Here is a 16,107-nt window from a genome sequence, read left to right as displayed (position 1 = left end):
GCTATCTGAATAGAAACCCTATGCTTACAGTCTTTATACAGAAGTAAGGCTCAATCTAAACAAACCTCCTATTTAATTTAGAAGGAATACGTAAAGCCTAGTTTAAAAAAGAGAACAAGACTTTGTATGTTCACTACTTATATCACCTCTTTAGACTTATTTGGTTTAAGAGTTATTTATGTAGGTTTCTCTTATGCATGGTTAATTACTTAGCCTTCTGCCTTTACAGTTTTAAGAAATACCACCCTATGGTGACACTTCCTCTTAGTCCTGAAGTCCATCTCCACAGATCCTCTTCCGAATATCTGGAAGCTTTAGGAAGTACAAGACTAAAAGCTGAAAGAAAGAAGTGGAAGGGCTTAACAGGTGGATGCTAGTGCCTGCCTTCAAGATGCCCTCACATCCAATACAGCTGCCTTCATAACAATGTCAATAAAGTATTGCCCTAACAACCCAAGGCTATTTGGCAGTTCAAACCAGCACAGATTCACCCTTCCTGAGTGCTCCTAAACCACCTTCCCACTTTTCCCTCCTGCAATCCAGTGAGCCAAAATACCAGGTTCTGCTCTGGTTTCCTGGTTTAGTGAAACAATGCAGCCAGGTAGGATGAATGGAGTATCTTCAACTGAAGGAACTGAACTATCTTATCCGTGCTTGAAGCTCAAATATACACTAAACAAGAAGCAGATTCTTCCAACCAGTTTCAAAACAAACAACTAAACTGTAGTACTGCACCTGCTTTTACAGTCTTCCTTCACTCACCAATGGGTTAATACAAGTCCTAACTGAAATCAGCCCTTAAGTTTGCAGTGCCTGGTGGTTTTCCTACCAAGGTCATCCCACTGAACTCAGCTATACAAGAAGCTGCAGAAACACTCCCATGCTACAGGGCTCTGTCTATAGACACTCTTCTGAGCATGCACAAGACCCAAAAGAAAACTAGATTTTGCTGTGTGGCAGATAGATCCTTTTATTCTTCACCTTCAAGTTGCATATACAAGCTAGAAGAGTGCTTATTAAACCACAAAAAGCTCATCTTCTGTCCAACTGTTCTTTTTTTCTCCCTTTCCCTCAAGTGTAAGGTTCTTAATGAAATTCAGTACTCAACAGGAACCAGACTCAAAGTCTGGTCTAGCAGCAATGATTCAAGTGAGCTAGCCATCCTATTGCAACAATAAGACACTTGCAGAGACATGTGAGTAGCTCACTGCAGCCCCTGAACACAGTTGCCAGATGTATAATTGCACAGAGTGTATCAATAATCTATTAAAAGTAAGTAAAAAACATTTTGTGTCAAAGTGCTTTGATCATTCAATTTCTAACTATTTCTACATGAAAGAAGGCCTAAAATCAGTTTCAAATACAGAAAGACTGGATAAAAAGACTGTCATCTCTACTGGTTGCAAAGAGCTTGCACTGAAGAGAATGCTTACATGAGAAGGGAAAGCAACTTCCAGTATAGAGGCTTTGGAGTTTTTCCTTCTTGAAGAGTTTATTTCAAGGCAAATTGGGTTTTCTGCTTCCAGATGCTCAAGCCCCCCCAGTAACCTTTAACTTAAAACAGCCTCGAGAACTGTCCCTAAGGAAACATTCCCTGAACAAGCAGATAAGCACTGCATGCAAGAAGCTTTCTCCCCCTTGGATATCCAGTAACAAACCCAAATACTAAAGATGTGGGGAGGGGAAGTAATAATATTTCCCTTCTAATTAGTGTTACCATAGGTAGATAGGTAAATCAGTTAAAAAATAGGACTATGATGCCTTTAAAAGTGTTTTATTTCATTGTAAGAGTGGGAATTCTCCACGGGAAGGTTAAAGAGTTGGACTGTGTCTGTTCCTGATAATTAGCCAAAGCCATTGACTTAGACCTGAAGGATACAATGCTTTAAACCCCCTCTACATAGATGAGGTAAAAAACCCCTAGACATTGCAGATACAGTCTTTCTATAGCTACATTAGGGGAGTCACTTTCATGCTTACTAATCTTGCTGTGGTAGAAGATGAGCAGCGCTGAGAATAAGCAGATTGCTTAACCTGTAACTGAGTTTCTTAGGGGGAAAGGAAGAAATATTTGAGATTCTCATTGAAAAAAGACTAACCAAAGCAGTGTAAGGCACATTATCACTAAAATCAGCTCAGTTCATTCCATAGCTGCTGCTGAATGTGCTGTCACAACAAAAGTGACCTTTTGTATTGAAACAAAGAACTGAGCTCTCAGGAAACAGCTATTTCTATCAGCTAAAACTAATTCAGGCTTTCGTGATTTCTAAACTTAAACATCCTCTCCTTTAGTATGAATAAAGCAGTGTGCATCCATTCCTGTCTGGGAATATGAAGACATTAGTAAAGGTCTAGAGGAAACATAGGTCTGTTCTGACATGAGTGACACTACTGAAGGTTTCTTCATCCTGTCAAGGTTCTGCTTAGATCCTGAAATCCTTGAGGTATTTAAGGTGATTACTAGGTGTGCCTGAAAAAAACTGCAGTGCCATACTGTTTTAATACCAGTGTAAATGTCTTTTGCATCTAGTTTTATCAGTTCCTTAGTCTTAGTCATTAGTCTTTACTGTGTTAACTGCACATAGAATAACAGAATGGTTTGGGTTGGAAAGGACCTTGAGATCATCCAGTTCCAATCCCCTGCCATGGGCATCTTTTAGGGAAGACTTTCAGAAGCCCCTGTAAATATATTTGGGGGAGGATGGTAATAAAACCAGCTGCAAAAAGGCAAAACTGTCCCAGAGACACAACGAGAAAGCAGAGCAGGTAAATTTAACATGAAATGTAGGTCTAGAGTAGTACTATGAATTAGTAAAATAAACCAACCTATTGTGGAAGACAACTGGAAATTTCAGTGTTTGGCTAAGCAGGGAGCCTCTCCATCTAAAAATGAGCATATAAGAGACAGAAAGAAGGAAAAGTAACAAAACAGAAACATAACACAGTATTGGATACTTGGGAATAAAATCCAAGCTAGGAAAAGACTAGCAAAGGATATTAAGGGTAGCAGTAAAGGATCCTACGGATATGCTAGTTTGAAGAGGAATTTCAGAGAAATGAGGATCTGTTGAGGGATGAGGAAAACAACCTAGAGATAAAGGATAGGAAAAGGTTAAGGTATTCATTCAACACTTCTCTTGATTTGCACAGCCAAAGCCTGCCCACATGCCTCTGCATGCACCAGTTTTGTGTAACAGAAGGGACAGGCAGAGACAGCAACAATTTAGGGACTACTCGGAGAAGCTGGATGTATTCAAATACATGGAGCCACCATGGGTTCATTCAGGAGTGCTGAAAGAACCAGTCCACATGTATACAAGTCTGCTGCCTACAGTAGTTGAAAAGCTATGGAAACTAGGGGAGGTCTTCAACAAGTGCAGAGGGCCTTGAAAAGGCAGGAATGATCCTATCAGCTTTAACTCAGCTTGGGGAAAGATGAAGCCCACCTCTTTGAATTCATTTTCAAGCACATAAAGGACAGGAAGATACATCAGAAACACTCAACACAGATTTATCAACAGCAAACTGCTTTCTACAGTGGAGTGGATGAGCTTTGTAGATGAAGGAAACAAATGCTTAATGTATATAAGCTATATGTGTGTGTTTGTGTGTGTGTGTGTGTAGAGATGTTTTCCTTTCAGCAAAGCTTTTGACACCATTTTCTGCAGCATTCTCATTTGGAAATTGAGCAGATACATGTTGAAATAAGCTGCTGGTCAGACTGAAAATTAGCTGGACCACCAGGCTTACAGGGCCATGATTAACAGCTTGACATCTGGCTGACAACAAGCAGAGAACACTACAATCAATACCAAGGCCCATATTCTTCAGTGCCCCAGCTGATGACACAGAGCACACCCTCAGCAACTCTGCAGATGACAACATCAGATGAAACGGCTGACAAGACAGAGCTGCAGTCCTGAAAGACCCTCATAAACCTCATTATTGCTAAACATCCTGAGATGTCTCCACTGGCACAAAGTGAAGTGCACACAGAGTGGGATAACACCATGCCTGCATTTGGTTGAGGAGCAGCCCTGCTGCAAAGAACCTGGAATTTATGGTGGCTGCCAGGGAGAAGATAAGCCAATAATCCAATCACTGCAGGAACATCAAATGACATAATGGACTATGTTAGCAGGATGGATGGTCAGCAGATCAAGAGAAGCTGGCTAATGTTGGTAAGGGTGAGGCCCTAGAGCTCTATCCTTTCTCTTACCTGAAATGTTAAACTTCAGGCAACCAATGAGAAAGGAGGACAAATATTTGCTTCCAACAAGCACCAGAAGAGTCCTACTTAAATAAACACATACATAAATATATACATATGTATTCTGAAGATACACATCTTCAGTGAGATGGGGGAATAGAGTTTCAAATTCAAAAAGTCAATGTCCCTTCTCAACCTCACACTAGTTTGCTTGGTACACTAGCATCCTTTTCCATGTCAAAGTAGAATGCATGATGAGATAGATAAAATAGTTATTTCCATGCCAATAAACCCTCACACTCATTTTTCTCTCATCCTTCCAGCTTCTGCTATTGGAAGAAGCTAAATTAGAAACTCCTGACTTTTAGTTCATGAAGGCACCACTAGATGGACATCAAAACATTTATTCCTGTAGTGTTGGCTATGTTTGGCACTTGATTTCAGTGTGGAAAAGAGCACTTACCTTAGTTGCAGAGTAAAGGGTCAGCAATGGAGTTGGATACGCCCCAGCAGCAGAGGCGATGTTCAGGACTACCCCTTTTGATCTGAAAGGCAGTGAAAAGATACTCTCATGAAATAAAGGAAACATCTTCCGTGTTCTAGAAAATCACTGCAAGCCTAAAGAAAGCCTTAGGGATGGAGATTAAGACACATTTAAAACCCCAACCAAATCCTAAACTGAGATTTACTAACATGACTTTAAGCACAATTACAAGTATTCAAGCAACTGGTGTAAATCAGGAATTTATACCAGTTTGTATCTGAAGTCAATACAGCAAGAGAATCAAGCTCCATAAATACACACACACACTGGGCTAAACTATGCAAAACCAAAGCTGCCCAAGGCCAAAAGGCAACTTCTAAATCTCAGGTTATGGTAACAGAAATGGCAACATGAGTTTGTTGTGTAGTGTACACTTTGAGAATCCCTTTCATCTTCTAAATGTTACTTCATGATGGATCTTCCAGATAGGATGTATCGGAATCTACTGCCCAAAGATAAAGGTGTTTTAATACAGCATGGAAGATATTCAGTGGATTACTATAGAAAGTAAGAGTTGTTTTACAGCATATTACAGTAACATTGAAGGTATTCCACAAGAACATTTCAATAAGGGCACCAGTCTGAAATCAGCTACTGCCAAGCACTTCTACAGCATGTGCAGGTAGGATAAAGCTCATGGATTTCCCAACCCAGACTAATATTGAGTAGTGGTTACAACCACTAGGACAAGGAGTAATGGGTTCAACTGAAACAGGGGAAGTTCAGGTTAGATATCAGGAAGAAGTTCTTTACTGTGAGGATACTGAGGCACTGGAAGGGGTTGCCCAAAGAAGCAGTAAATGCTCCATCCCTGGTGGTGTTCAAGGCTGGACAGAGCCTTGGGTGCCATGGTTTAGTGTGAGGTGTCCCTGTCCATGGCAGGGAGGTTGGAACTGGATGATCTTAAGGTCTTTTCCAACCCTAACTGTTCTGTGATTCTATAATTCTATGTCTATTTCTGATACCAGTTTCACCTACAAAACTAGACATGATAATTAGTGCTAGGTAGAAAGAAGAATTAGTTTTAACAGGTTCAGGGAAATCAGGGCAAGCATGCTGTTAGAAGGTGCTACCAGACAGTCCAACACAGTGAAAGATGCATCTCTGCTGCTAGTTACCCTGTAAACAATTGAAGCCAGTTTACCTGAGCATACTAAGGACAGGAAAGAAAGGAAAGGAAGGAAAAGGGGAAAGAGGGGAAGGATGGAGGGGAAGGATGGAGGGGAAGGAAGGAGGGGAAGGAAGGAGGGGAAGGAAGGAGGGGAAGGATGGAGGGGAAGGAAGGAGGGGAAGGATGGAGGGGAAGGATGGAGGGGAAGGATGGAGGGGAAGGATGGAGGGGAAGGATGGAGGGGAAGGATGGAGGGGAAGGATGGAGGGGAAGGATGGAGGGGAAGGATGGAGGGGAAGGATGGAGGGGAAGGATGGAGGGGAAGGAAGGAGGGGAAGGAAAGAGGGGAAGGAAAGAGGGGAAGGAAAGAGGGGAAGGAGGGCAAAGAGGGAAAAAGGAAAAGGGAAAAGGCTATTCTGCATGTTTAGTGCAGAGTGAGAGCATTTATGCATGTAGCTCAACTCCTGCAGCTTCACATACAAGTTTCTCATACTTGTTCATCTAGGTATACCCCGTGCTGCTGCCGCCACGATGATTTAAGTAACCATCCTAAAACCAAACCATGTAAGTGACTATTAAAAATCACAATCATGACAACAGATTCAAGCCAACATGGCTTCAGCCATTATACAAGCATAAATGAAATCTGTGATTGATTCACCCCTGGAAATGAGATAGAAAAGAGTCATTTCAGTCATTCAGGACTCCAAGCTCCTATGCCAAAGCTCGTTGTATTTGTCAGGAGTTACCTGCAAGGTTTGGCTGGTGAAGTAAAGTAGTGACGTGGATCAAACTGTGGAGTATGGAGAAAATAAGCCCACATGTTAATAATGAATTTTCATTGACAGCAAAAGGTTAACAGAGGATGCCAGACATTTTTCATATCAAGACAGGTGGTGCTGTGATATTTAGTCATGAGCTCAAATAGGGATTACGAGTGAGATGAGGATTCATGCAGTTTTTAGGAGATTACCAGATTGGAGAATGCTATAAGGAACTTTTTGAGGAGCTCAGACTGGTGTGTGAGCACACTACAGGATGGCAGATAAAAAGTCAATATTAACAAAATCAACAACGCATCCTGAAGAACATGAATTCATCCCAAACCTTGCAGGGCTCTAAAGCCATTCCCTGGAAAACCTGAGCAAGGAGTTCCCTTTTGTGCAGCAGCCATCAAAACCACTCAAAGAACAGCATCTTAAGGTCCTTTCCAACCCTAAATATTCTATGATTCTATGGTGGGAATGGCAGGGACAGACCCACTGAAATCCCATATGACGGTCTACAGAACACTTCTATCCCTACAGATATAGGGCTGAAATATTAAGAACTCAATGATATAAGAAATGGGAAAAGAAGAAATAAAGACCAACCTTTACACATCAAAGAGGCGAAAAGATTTGTTCAATTTAGCTGTTTAAGAGACTATTAAGAGCAGCCATGATAAGAGTATACAGACTAATGAATGACAAAGATCAAGATGTTCATTTATCCATTCAGAATTCAATGGAAAGATGGCATTTCTTTAAAGGAAAGACTGGAATCTAGATCAGATGTAAGGAAGTGTTCTTCCCATAGTCAGCACTTGCCACAAAACTGAATTGAGGACAAAAGCTTAACAGGATTCAAAAATGGGTTAAGGGTTTATATGGATAAACACAAGCCTCGTGCTTATAAAACACACTGAAGCTTTAGAGGAGAGGTTGGCATTCAGGCTGTAAAGCAGCATCTGGGTACACTGCAGCTCTCCAGCAGGAACAGTGATCATCATCTTGGTGCAGTGAGTCCAACCCAGTCAAGAAAACCCTTTTGGAAACACAACAAATGAAGAGCATCCCCTTGCAGAAGCTCTATGGGTTGGTCTGAAGCACCCGATGCCACTGTGGGCTCTGTGGTTGGTAGGTTATTCTTTATAAAGAAAACAGGCTTAGCCTTAAAAGCTTATAACTTAAAACCTCCAGATAAAAGGAAACCGAGAAGCATCTTGTAAGGGCAACACTTCCAGTGACTCCAAGTACAAATTTGCTTCTTAGAAGAACCACAGAAGAAATGCTTTGAGGGATGGTTCTGAGGAACTACACAAAGCATCAGTGTGACAAAAAGGAACATCGGCTCCATCCAACTCAACTGTGCAATTAATGAAGTAAGAAGTTGGGGAAGGTGAGGAGAACCAGACCCACACCCTCACACCTCCCCATCATTCTCCCTTAAGTGGTCCAGCACTGCAGAGGCTATATTTAGCCATCTCCCTGTTGCTGTGGCAACCAGCGCCTGCTCTAGCTGCACGCGGAGTGGAAAGAGCAAGCTTCCTCTGTAATGTAATTATGCACTTGCTACTTCCCTGGCAATAAATACCATAGTTTGATATTTGTCTAGAAACAGTCAACTGGTTTTTGTTGTTGCCGGGGTTTTCTTTTTGCTCCCAAAGACATCAAGCCTCCATCTGCAGTTCTATGAGTCTCCCATCTCAAACAGTAAGGCTGAAAATTTACAGAGGAACTGCTCATTTAAGTGTAATAGGAAGCTGCAGATTGTAAATTGTCCCTTTAAGTGTCCAGAGCACAGGAGAGGAAGCCATAGCAGAGAATCTAAATGCCATTACCAGAAGTGGCATTCATCTAATACTGCTGCTTATTATACATAAAAAGACACAACAAGATGCACTTCTGTTTTCTCCTTACAGATGTGATGCAAAGCATGTAAAATCTGCTCTACTTCTGTATTTGCCTTGTAGCATCTTGCCATAAACCCAACATTCAAATACATGAAAGTACACACTGACTAGGTGCAAGACGCTATAGTGTGCTATATCACATCCACTCTGTATGATATCCTCCTTGACCATGTGAGGAATAATGATGGGATTCCTATTCTGGTTTTATTTTTGGAGCCTGAAGCCCTTTTTCCTTACCCACTGTTCCATGTGGGAAATCCATGGTTAGCCCAAAGAGCAACTGACGGCAAGCACCATTCATTCATGCCCTTGGATTTGCTGGACATCCATGTCCTCCTGTGGTTACAGACTCTTAGTGGTGTTATTGTGGCCTATGAGCTATGACTATGCAGGAACTGGCAGCTGCAGACAGTGCTTCTGTGCACTGCAAACCAACTGACTTCACAAAACCAAAGAGAAAATGGAAGGTTCTCCAATATTTTGCCATAGGACAGAAACCAAGGTCTTCATCCATATGGAGCAGTCATTTAAAGTGCATTCTCACACAAAAAAACCAACTCCAAGATGTGCTTGGGTTTTGTTTTAATCACTGTGAACCTTTGCTTTCCAGGCTGCTTCTTGCACATTTATCCTGGTCCTGAGGTAATCATGTAGTTAGGAAAAGGGAGAAGAAACATGACACAGTGTGCTCAAGGGTAGCCTGAATCAGAAGCCAGCAGGATCCTGGTTTGCTGCTTTTCATTCAAATCATCTTACCCGGGTTAGTATGTAATAGAAAAACACACAAAGGATATTCCAAAGGTAAAGCAGACACAAGGGAAGTTTAGATTGGATATAAGGAAGAAGTTCTTTCCTGTTAGGGTGCTGAGGCACTGGAATGAGTTACCCAGGGAAGTTGTGAATGCTACATCCATGGCAGTGTTCAAGGCCAGGCTGGATAAGCCTTGGGTGCCATGGTTTAGTGTGAGGTGTCCCTGCCCATGGCAGGGGGGTTGGAACTGGATGATCTTAAGGTCCTTTCCAATCCTAACTATTCTATGATTCTACCATTCCATCTGGAGAAGCTGAAGAGATCAACTGTGCCAAAGGGATAACTACAGCATTTCTTTACACAGAGAAGAAACTGAGTCAAGAAACAGTTAGAACTTCAAAGCTCCAAAACCTGATACATTAAATCCTTTGACAGCAGAATGGCTTTGGTCACACTGGCATCTTCAGCGGGTTTCACAAAAGGCACATCCATTTACCTATCAATAATAATACATGGGCAAGCAGTAGCTTTTTATTTACAAACCCTGCATAGCTACCACCACCATAATATCATCCCCATCCTCCAGCGTTATGGGAAACATTACCTCCCTATCAGAGCTCTATCTTGGCTCTTTTCTAATTCAAATTTCTTTACATGAAATGAACTTCTTCTTGTCTCGTGATTGTTTTAACTAAGCAAACTAAGCTCACCATCACCCTGATGTGCTGGACACTGACTCCCATACTGGCCACTAGCTTGGAGAGTAGGGTTTAGCTGTGAAACATTTGCTCTGCGCCTATGCGACACTGAATATTTGAATCCCAATCTGCAATGAAGACTCCCATAGAGCACAATACAATAAACATCTTTTTTCCTTTATCTTTGTCTGATTTACAGCCTTTCCCCATATATATGCTGCTCCTATAGTACTTATTTGGAGGCGATACCATTGTGGCTCTCATGCTTCCTTCAGTATTGCAAGCATAGCTCAAACCTCACCTAGTGTAAACCCCAGCAAGCCAGGTTTAGAATCAGAGATTGGATTGACTTGGAAGGGACCTTAAAGCTCATCCAGCTCCAACCACTGCCATGCACAGGGACACCTTCCACTAGAGCAGGTTGTTCCAAGCCCCTGTGTCCAACCTGGCCTTGAGCACTGCCAGGGATGGGGCAGCCACAGCTTCTCTGGGCACCCTGTGCCAGTGCCTCAGCACCCTCACAGGGAAGAGCTTCTGCCTAACATCTAATCTAAATCTCCTCTCTTAGAGCTTAAAGCCATTCCCCTTGTCCTGACCTTAGAGGCCCTTGTAAAAAACCCCTCTCCAGGTTTCTTGTGGACCCCTTTAGGTGCTGGAAGCTGCTCTAAGGTGACCCTGGCACCTTCCCTTCTCCAGGCTGAACAAGCCCAACTCTCTCAGCCTGGCTCCAGAGCAGAGGTGAAGACTTCTGCAGCACCACAAAGACAACAAACAGCTTGTCAGCATCAGCTAGAAAACAGCCCGGAGGGACTATGTGGAAGCTGTGCACCTTTTGGTTTCACCTGGGAGCTGGCTAGGAAGTCAGTACACATCTTGTGTAGCCACAGTGGTGTGCATTAGCTTTTATTTTTCAGAGCTGGCCTCCAGTTCTGCTTTTCCAAATGATCACAGGCTTTCCTCAACATACCTCCTACTGTATAATGAGAACGTACTCTTTGCATCCATTTTCCTTACAATGACTTAGAGAAATAGCCTTAAGAAGGTTATTCCCAGGAACTGTAACCACCCCCTCAGAAGAGCAGGTTGTTGAGTTAGTGCTGATGAGTCAGACGGGCTTTTTAATTCTCTTCTAAAAGGAATCACCACAACAGTGGCAAAGGGAGGGGTTTTGGTGGGGGGGAATAAAAGGGGAATCGAGTGGAAAAGGCTTCCACCGTCTGATGATTCATGCACCATCAGCGTGACTCACCCGGCATTACTCTGCCATTAAAACATGGAGACTGGGGCTGATTAGTCACAGTAATGAATTTTGCAAGGAAGGATTCTCCCCTATAAATCCCCATGACTTTGTCTGGGTGGTGTGGCTGTGACTCACCTTTCCAGCATGCCGGGCAGCACCAGTCGTGTCATCTGCAGAAAGAAAACAGTCGCCATGGCTGAGAAGGCAGACACCAGACAGCGAGAGGGAGCGAGGGAAGCCTCCCTTTCCCTCCCCAAGCAGCTGCCACCCCCTCCCACCCCAAGCCTGGCTCAGGGAAGCAGGGACCATACTTTGCGTAGGCTGGTTATTTTTATTCTACCTGGATAACTTGGCTCTGCCAAGCAGTGTGTGTGTGTGCACTGAACTGGTGAACCCATCCGGCTAGTAGCACAAGAGTAAATAGAGTTCCTTCTCCACTCTGCAGCATCAGTGGCCTCTCAAGAACATTAGAACACCAGTGGTACTACGGCACACGTATGGTCTTGCTGTCCCCACGAAGAGCATCCGTCTCCCTTAAGGCTGATTAACTTTACCACTCATGCCAAGAAGGCTCCAGACAATATCCAACCCATTTGAGCTAGGCTTAGCAAACTGCTGGGTTTAACTTCAGTTGTGGAGTAGCAAGAGCACTGGGCAGAAAGAGTGAATAGCAGTTTCCTACACTATGTTACCTACAGAAAGCGTTTAAGACCCCAGACCACGGCAGGAGGGTTGGACCTAGATGATCTTAAGGTCCTTTCCAACCCTAACTGTTCTATGATTCTATGACTTCTTGCTGATTACACAGATGGTTTCACACTGAGGAACCTACACCTCCATGAGGAAAGCAGCTTGGCAAACCTTACTGCTTGGGAAGCTCCTGCCTTCCTTATGACTCTGAGCAATCCATTTACAACCTGGCTGAGGGATTCTCCAGAGCAGTAATCCCAACACAAGCTTCCCAGACAGGGCAGCTCTGACAAGGGAAACAAATCAAGCATCGATCCGAACTTCAACAGCTTTAATGTGAAATAGTTCATTTTCCTCCTATTAATTACTACCATCCTAAAAGAAGAACCACATCTAAAATCTCTGCCTTTAAGTAATGTCACCAAAGTTAAGTTTGTGCCAAATACTACCTGTCCCCAACTAACCCTGTTAATAAACGCCATGTCACTGACACCAAAGACAGAGCAGACAAGGAGTATAAATCACTACCACTTTTCACATCTTTACAAGGTGTTCCAAACTGGAGAACACACTGAAGATGGGGTAATAAAATACTAACGGCACCAAAATGCATTGGTACTCCCACGGAGACCAAATTGCTTTGATAGCTTCAAACATGAAGTATTTGAGTAGTATAGCAAGAAAACCACAGCAAAAAAAAGATATCAGCATATACAGGATCACAGAACATCTGTAAGCACTTTCATCGCAAAGAAACAAATCTTATTGCAGCATGTTCTTTGTATCAGCACTGCATTAGCCCTTACATATGAATGAATCTGAGTTTGGGGGTTTTAGTTTGGTTTTACTGTTATATTATAAAACATATGCTGTCAGGAGAGAAAAGTCACTGCAGAAAACAAAGTTTCAAGTCGATTGCAGCTGACACACAAAGGAAATGGTAGAGAAGGGCTGTGATTTGTATTTTAGTGGCATTTCTCACTTGGAATAGATTCTGCCATCAGCCGTGCTGCATGACAGCTTCAATAAGGGACTGTACAGGCAGGAGTTGAGCAGACCTTGCTGTCATGAAGTCATCTGTTGATACACTTAACTCTCAGCACTGCCCCAGAAGTCAAACTAAGTAGTCAGAGTTGGTACACATCACCAAGCAAAACAGATCTGATGCCACTTCATGAAACCTCCTAACATTATGGCTAGAGTATACATGAGCTTTTCCATGCAGGAATGCTTCAAGAAAGGTGTGGGAAGAACTATTTATTTTAATGTCAACAGAGAAAGAATGTTTTGGGCTAATTTTAACACTGGTTCAAGACTGGCAGATCTTTTATCTGGTGCAAGCTTTATGAGCTCTCCCACAGATCCCTTTGCAAAAAGGAGCAGATTGTTCCTTGCTCCTCAGGGCAGTGTAAAGCTGCATATCATAGAATCACAGACTGATTTGGGTTGGAAAGGACCTTAAGATCATCCAGTTCCAACCCCCTGCCATGGGCAGGGACACCTCACACTAGACCATGTTGCCTTAAGGCTCTATCCAACCTGGCACTGAACACTGCCAGGGATGCAGCATTGACCACAGATGGACAGAGGGACATGGACTGGAACAGCCTTCCCTTAGGCAGTCCCTAAGTGGTCTGAAAAAGCAGTACAGGATCTCCCATTGTACTGCAGAGGAGACTCCATGTTTGAAACTACCATAAATCCACACAAATGCATTCCTGGTCTAAATCCAAACTGCAACGCACCAAAGCAGCTCTAACAGCATATCACAAACCTGCTGGTTCCTACTGGTACCCCAGTAAGTGCCCAGAAAAACATGCTGCAATAAGTGTTTGACTTATATGCATTAAAATCCATGAGGACATTGACAGCTGAGATAGAACAATAGGAACAATTCAGGTAGAATTCAAGAGGTCTCCCATCACCAGCTGTGTTAAAATAGTCTGTTTCTAAGGTTTAGCTGGACCAAGAATCCTTTTCCCTCCCACAGAAAAACACTGATGGCAAAACTGGCTCCAATACCCACCATCCCTTCCATTTGTTTCTATTAAAATTAGTATTTCTAGGGAATTCAACCAAAATCTGTGAAATAGGGCAAAACTGTTTTTCCTATCTGTATTTTTACACTTGGTGATGTGTGAAAGGAGATGCATGAATATTCGGGATCTTTATGTACAGAAAACATACCATTGCTTTTAAAGACTAAAACAACAGAAGGCAACTGTCTGAGTCAGCCCCTCCTCACCCAGCCAAGCCCATACTCTGTTCCAGCAGTGCAGGAGCACTATTGGAAATGTGCTGGCAGGGCATTCTGCAGCTCTGCTCGGGTCTGGCAAATCCATACATTACATACACACACACACAGACCCCAGCATTAACTCAAGTAGAACAATCTATAGCAGAAATGTAGTTTTGTCACTGATCAGTGTCCATACGTGCTTGCATGCTCTTTATCCAAATAGCTAAATGGGTTAATCCTTGCCTTCAACAGCTGTAATCTCAAATGTGCCATTATGAAGTTTGTTCAACAACAAATATCTAGAATTGAATAAATAGCTCAGATAAATAATCCAGAATTTAGCTAGATCTGATTTAGCAATAGCCAGCTCTGTAACTGAGAGGGACTCTTCATCAGGGACTGTAATGATAGGACAAGGGGTGATGGGTTCAAACTGAAAGAGGGGAAGTTCAGGTTGGATATAAGGAAGAAGTTCTTTACTGTGAGGATGCTGAGGCGCTGGCACAGGGTGCTCAGAGAAGCTGTGGCTGCCCCATCCCTGGCAGTGTTCAAGGCCAGGTTGGACACAGGGGCTTGGAGCAAGCTGCTCCAGCGGAAGGTGTCCCTGGCAGGGACTGGAACTGGATGATCCTAAGGTCCTTTCCAACCCAAACCTTTCTAGGAGTCTATGATTCTATTAACAGGGTGTACTTCATAAATGCAAGTCTGAATCTGTAGGAATTGGCACACAGAATGACAGAGAACTCCATGGCAGGGTTTCTTTCTCTGAAAGCAATCTAATAAAGGAAGAAAGTGGCAGAAACCTAAAGGAAAGGCTGGGACTTACCCTCAGCTGAGTGCCTTCAGTTGGTGGTTACTGAACTCCCTTTGCTTTCCTTCGCATCATCATTTTCCTGAACAAATACTCCTTCCCATAGAAATAGCAGTGCTGCAGATGAAAACATGAATGTTCCCAAGACTCTGACAGCTGGGTTATTGCAGACAAGTAGCCAGACACCAGGCTCTGTGAAAACTGCCAGCTCATCCAAAGCAATCTGGGCTTTTCTTCCCCAAAGTCTGCATTAGAGCAGAGGGAGGACGTGTCTGTGTGTATGCACATCTGAGGACACTGCTCAGGACAGTCTCCTTGACATCAGAATCATAGAATCATAGAATGGTTTGGGTTGGAAAGGACCTTAAGATCATCCAGTTCCAACCCCTCTGCCATGGGCAGGGACATCTCACACTAGACCATGTCCCAAAGGCTTTGTCCAACCTGGCCTTGAACACTGCCAGAATCTGGCAAAATGTTAGCACACAACCATGAAGCAGTAGTTGTTGAGGGGCTTTTACCTGGTTTTCAACAATACACATACACACATAATGCTATCACAGAGTTTGGGTACAGCTCCTTTCCTTTTGAGGACTGCATTATTTTAAGTCAACTTCTTTCATGCCTAATCCTCCAGCCCCTAAGTTCCAGGATGCTCACAGCCAATGGCTGACTTAAAGTAGAGATTCACTACAGACCATTCCATTAAAGAAGCAGGTATCATTTCTTGATGTCCATTTATCTACAACTGCATTTATTGCACGCCTGGCAAGCGTCAGTTCTTTTGTCCACTCTTCCTCACCAGACATGTCTTTTACCTTCTAATTTGGGGACAAAAAGAGCACTGCCTTGAGTGTAAAGCTGCAGAGATTACTACCTGCAAATACAAAAAGGCACAGCCTGCTGGCTAGATTTCTGTTCTGAAGTGGTTGCTACACTTCAAAGCTCCTATTAAAGCACTAACAAACAGTTAGAAGTTATAATCATGTATTTCCAGTGTTTCTTCCTCAGAAAAGATCTCTCCCATTCTTAATGATCACCAAGGTGTAGTCTTTTCTCATTCCAACCCAAGCTACAGCTCAGGAGCAGAGCTTAGGGGAAGAACAGTAACTTGTAAAGTTCTGAATACCTTTCAAGTG

At 43.0% G+C, this 16,107-nt stretch overlaps 1 protein-coding gene across 1 annotated transcript in view; it reads right to left on the bottom strand.

Moving 5' to 3' along the window:
• The window catches only part of HSD17B12 (hydroxysteroid 17-beta dehydrogenase 12), a 91,969-nt gene that overhangs the window by 9,439 nt on the left and 66,423 nt on the right, over positions 1–16,107 (bottom strand). Inside the window, 2 exon segments of the mRNA XM_034062334.1 lie at positions 4,674–4,755; positions 11,364–11,398. Of these exon segments, the coding sequence (XP_033918225.1) occupies positions 4,674–4,755; positions 11,364–11,398 (117 nt within the window).

This window comes from Melopsittacus undulatus, chromosome 4, assembly GCF_012275295.1.
Source record: "Melopsittacus undulatus isolate bMelUnd1 chromosome 4, bMelUnd1.mat.Z, whole genome shotgun sequence".
NCBI classification, from domain to species: Eukaryota; Metazoa; Chordata; class Aves; order Psittaciformes; family Psittaculidae; genus Melopsittacus; species Melopsittacus undulatus.
This window is presented reverse-complemented; position numbering and strand designations above follow the sequence as displayed.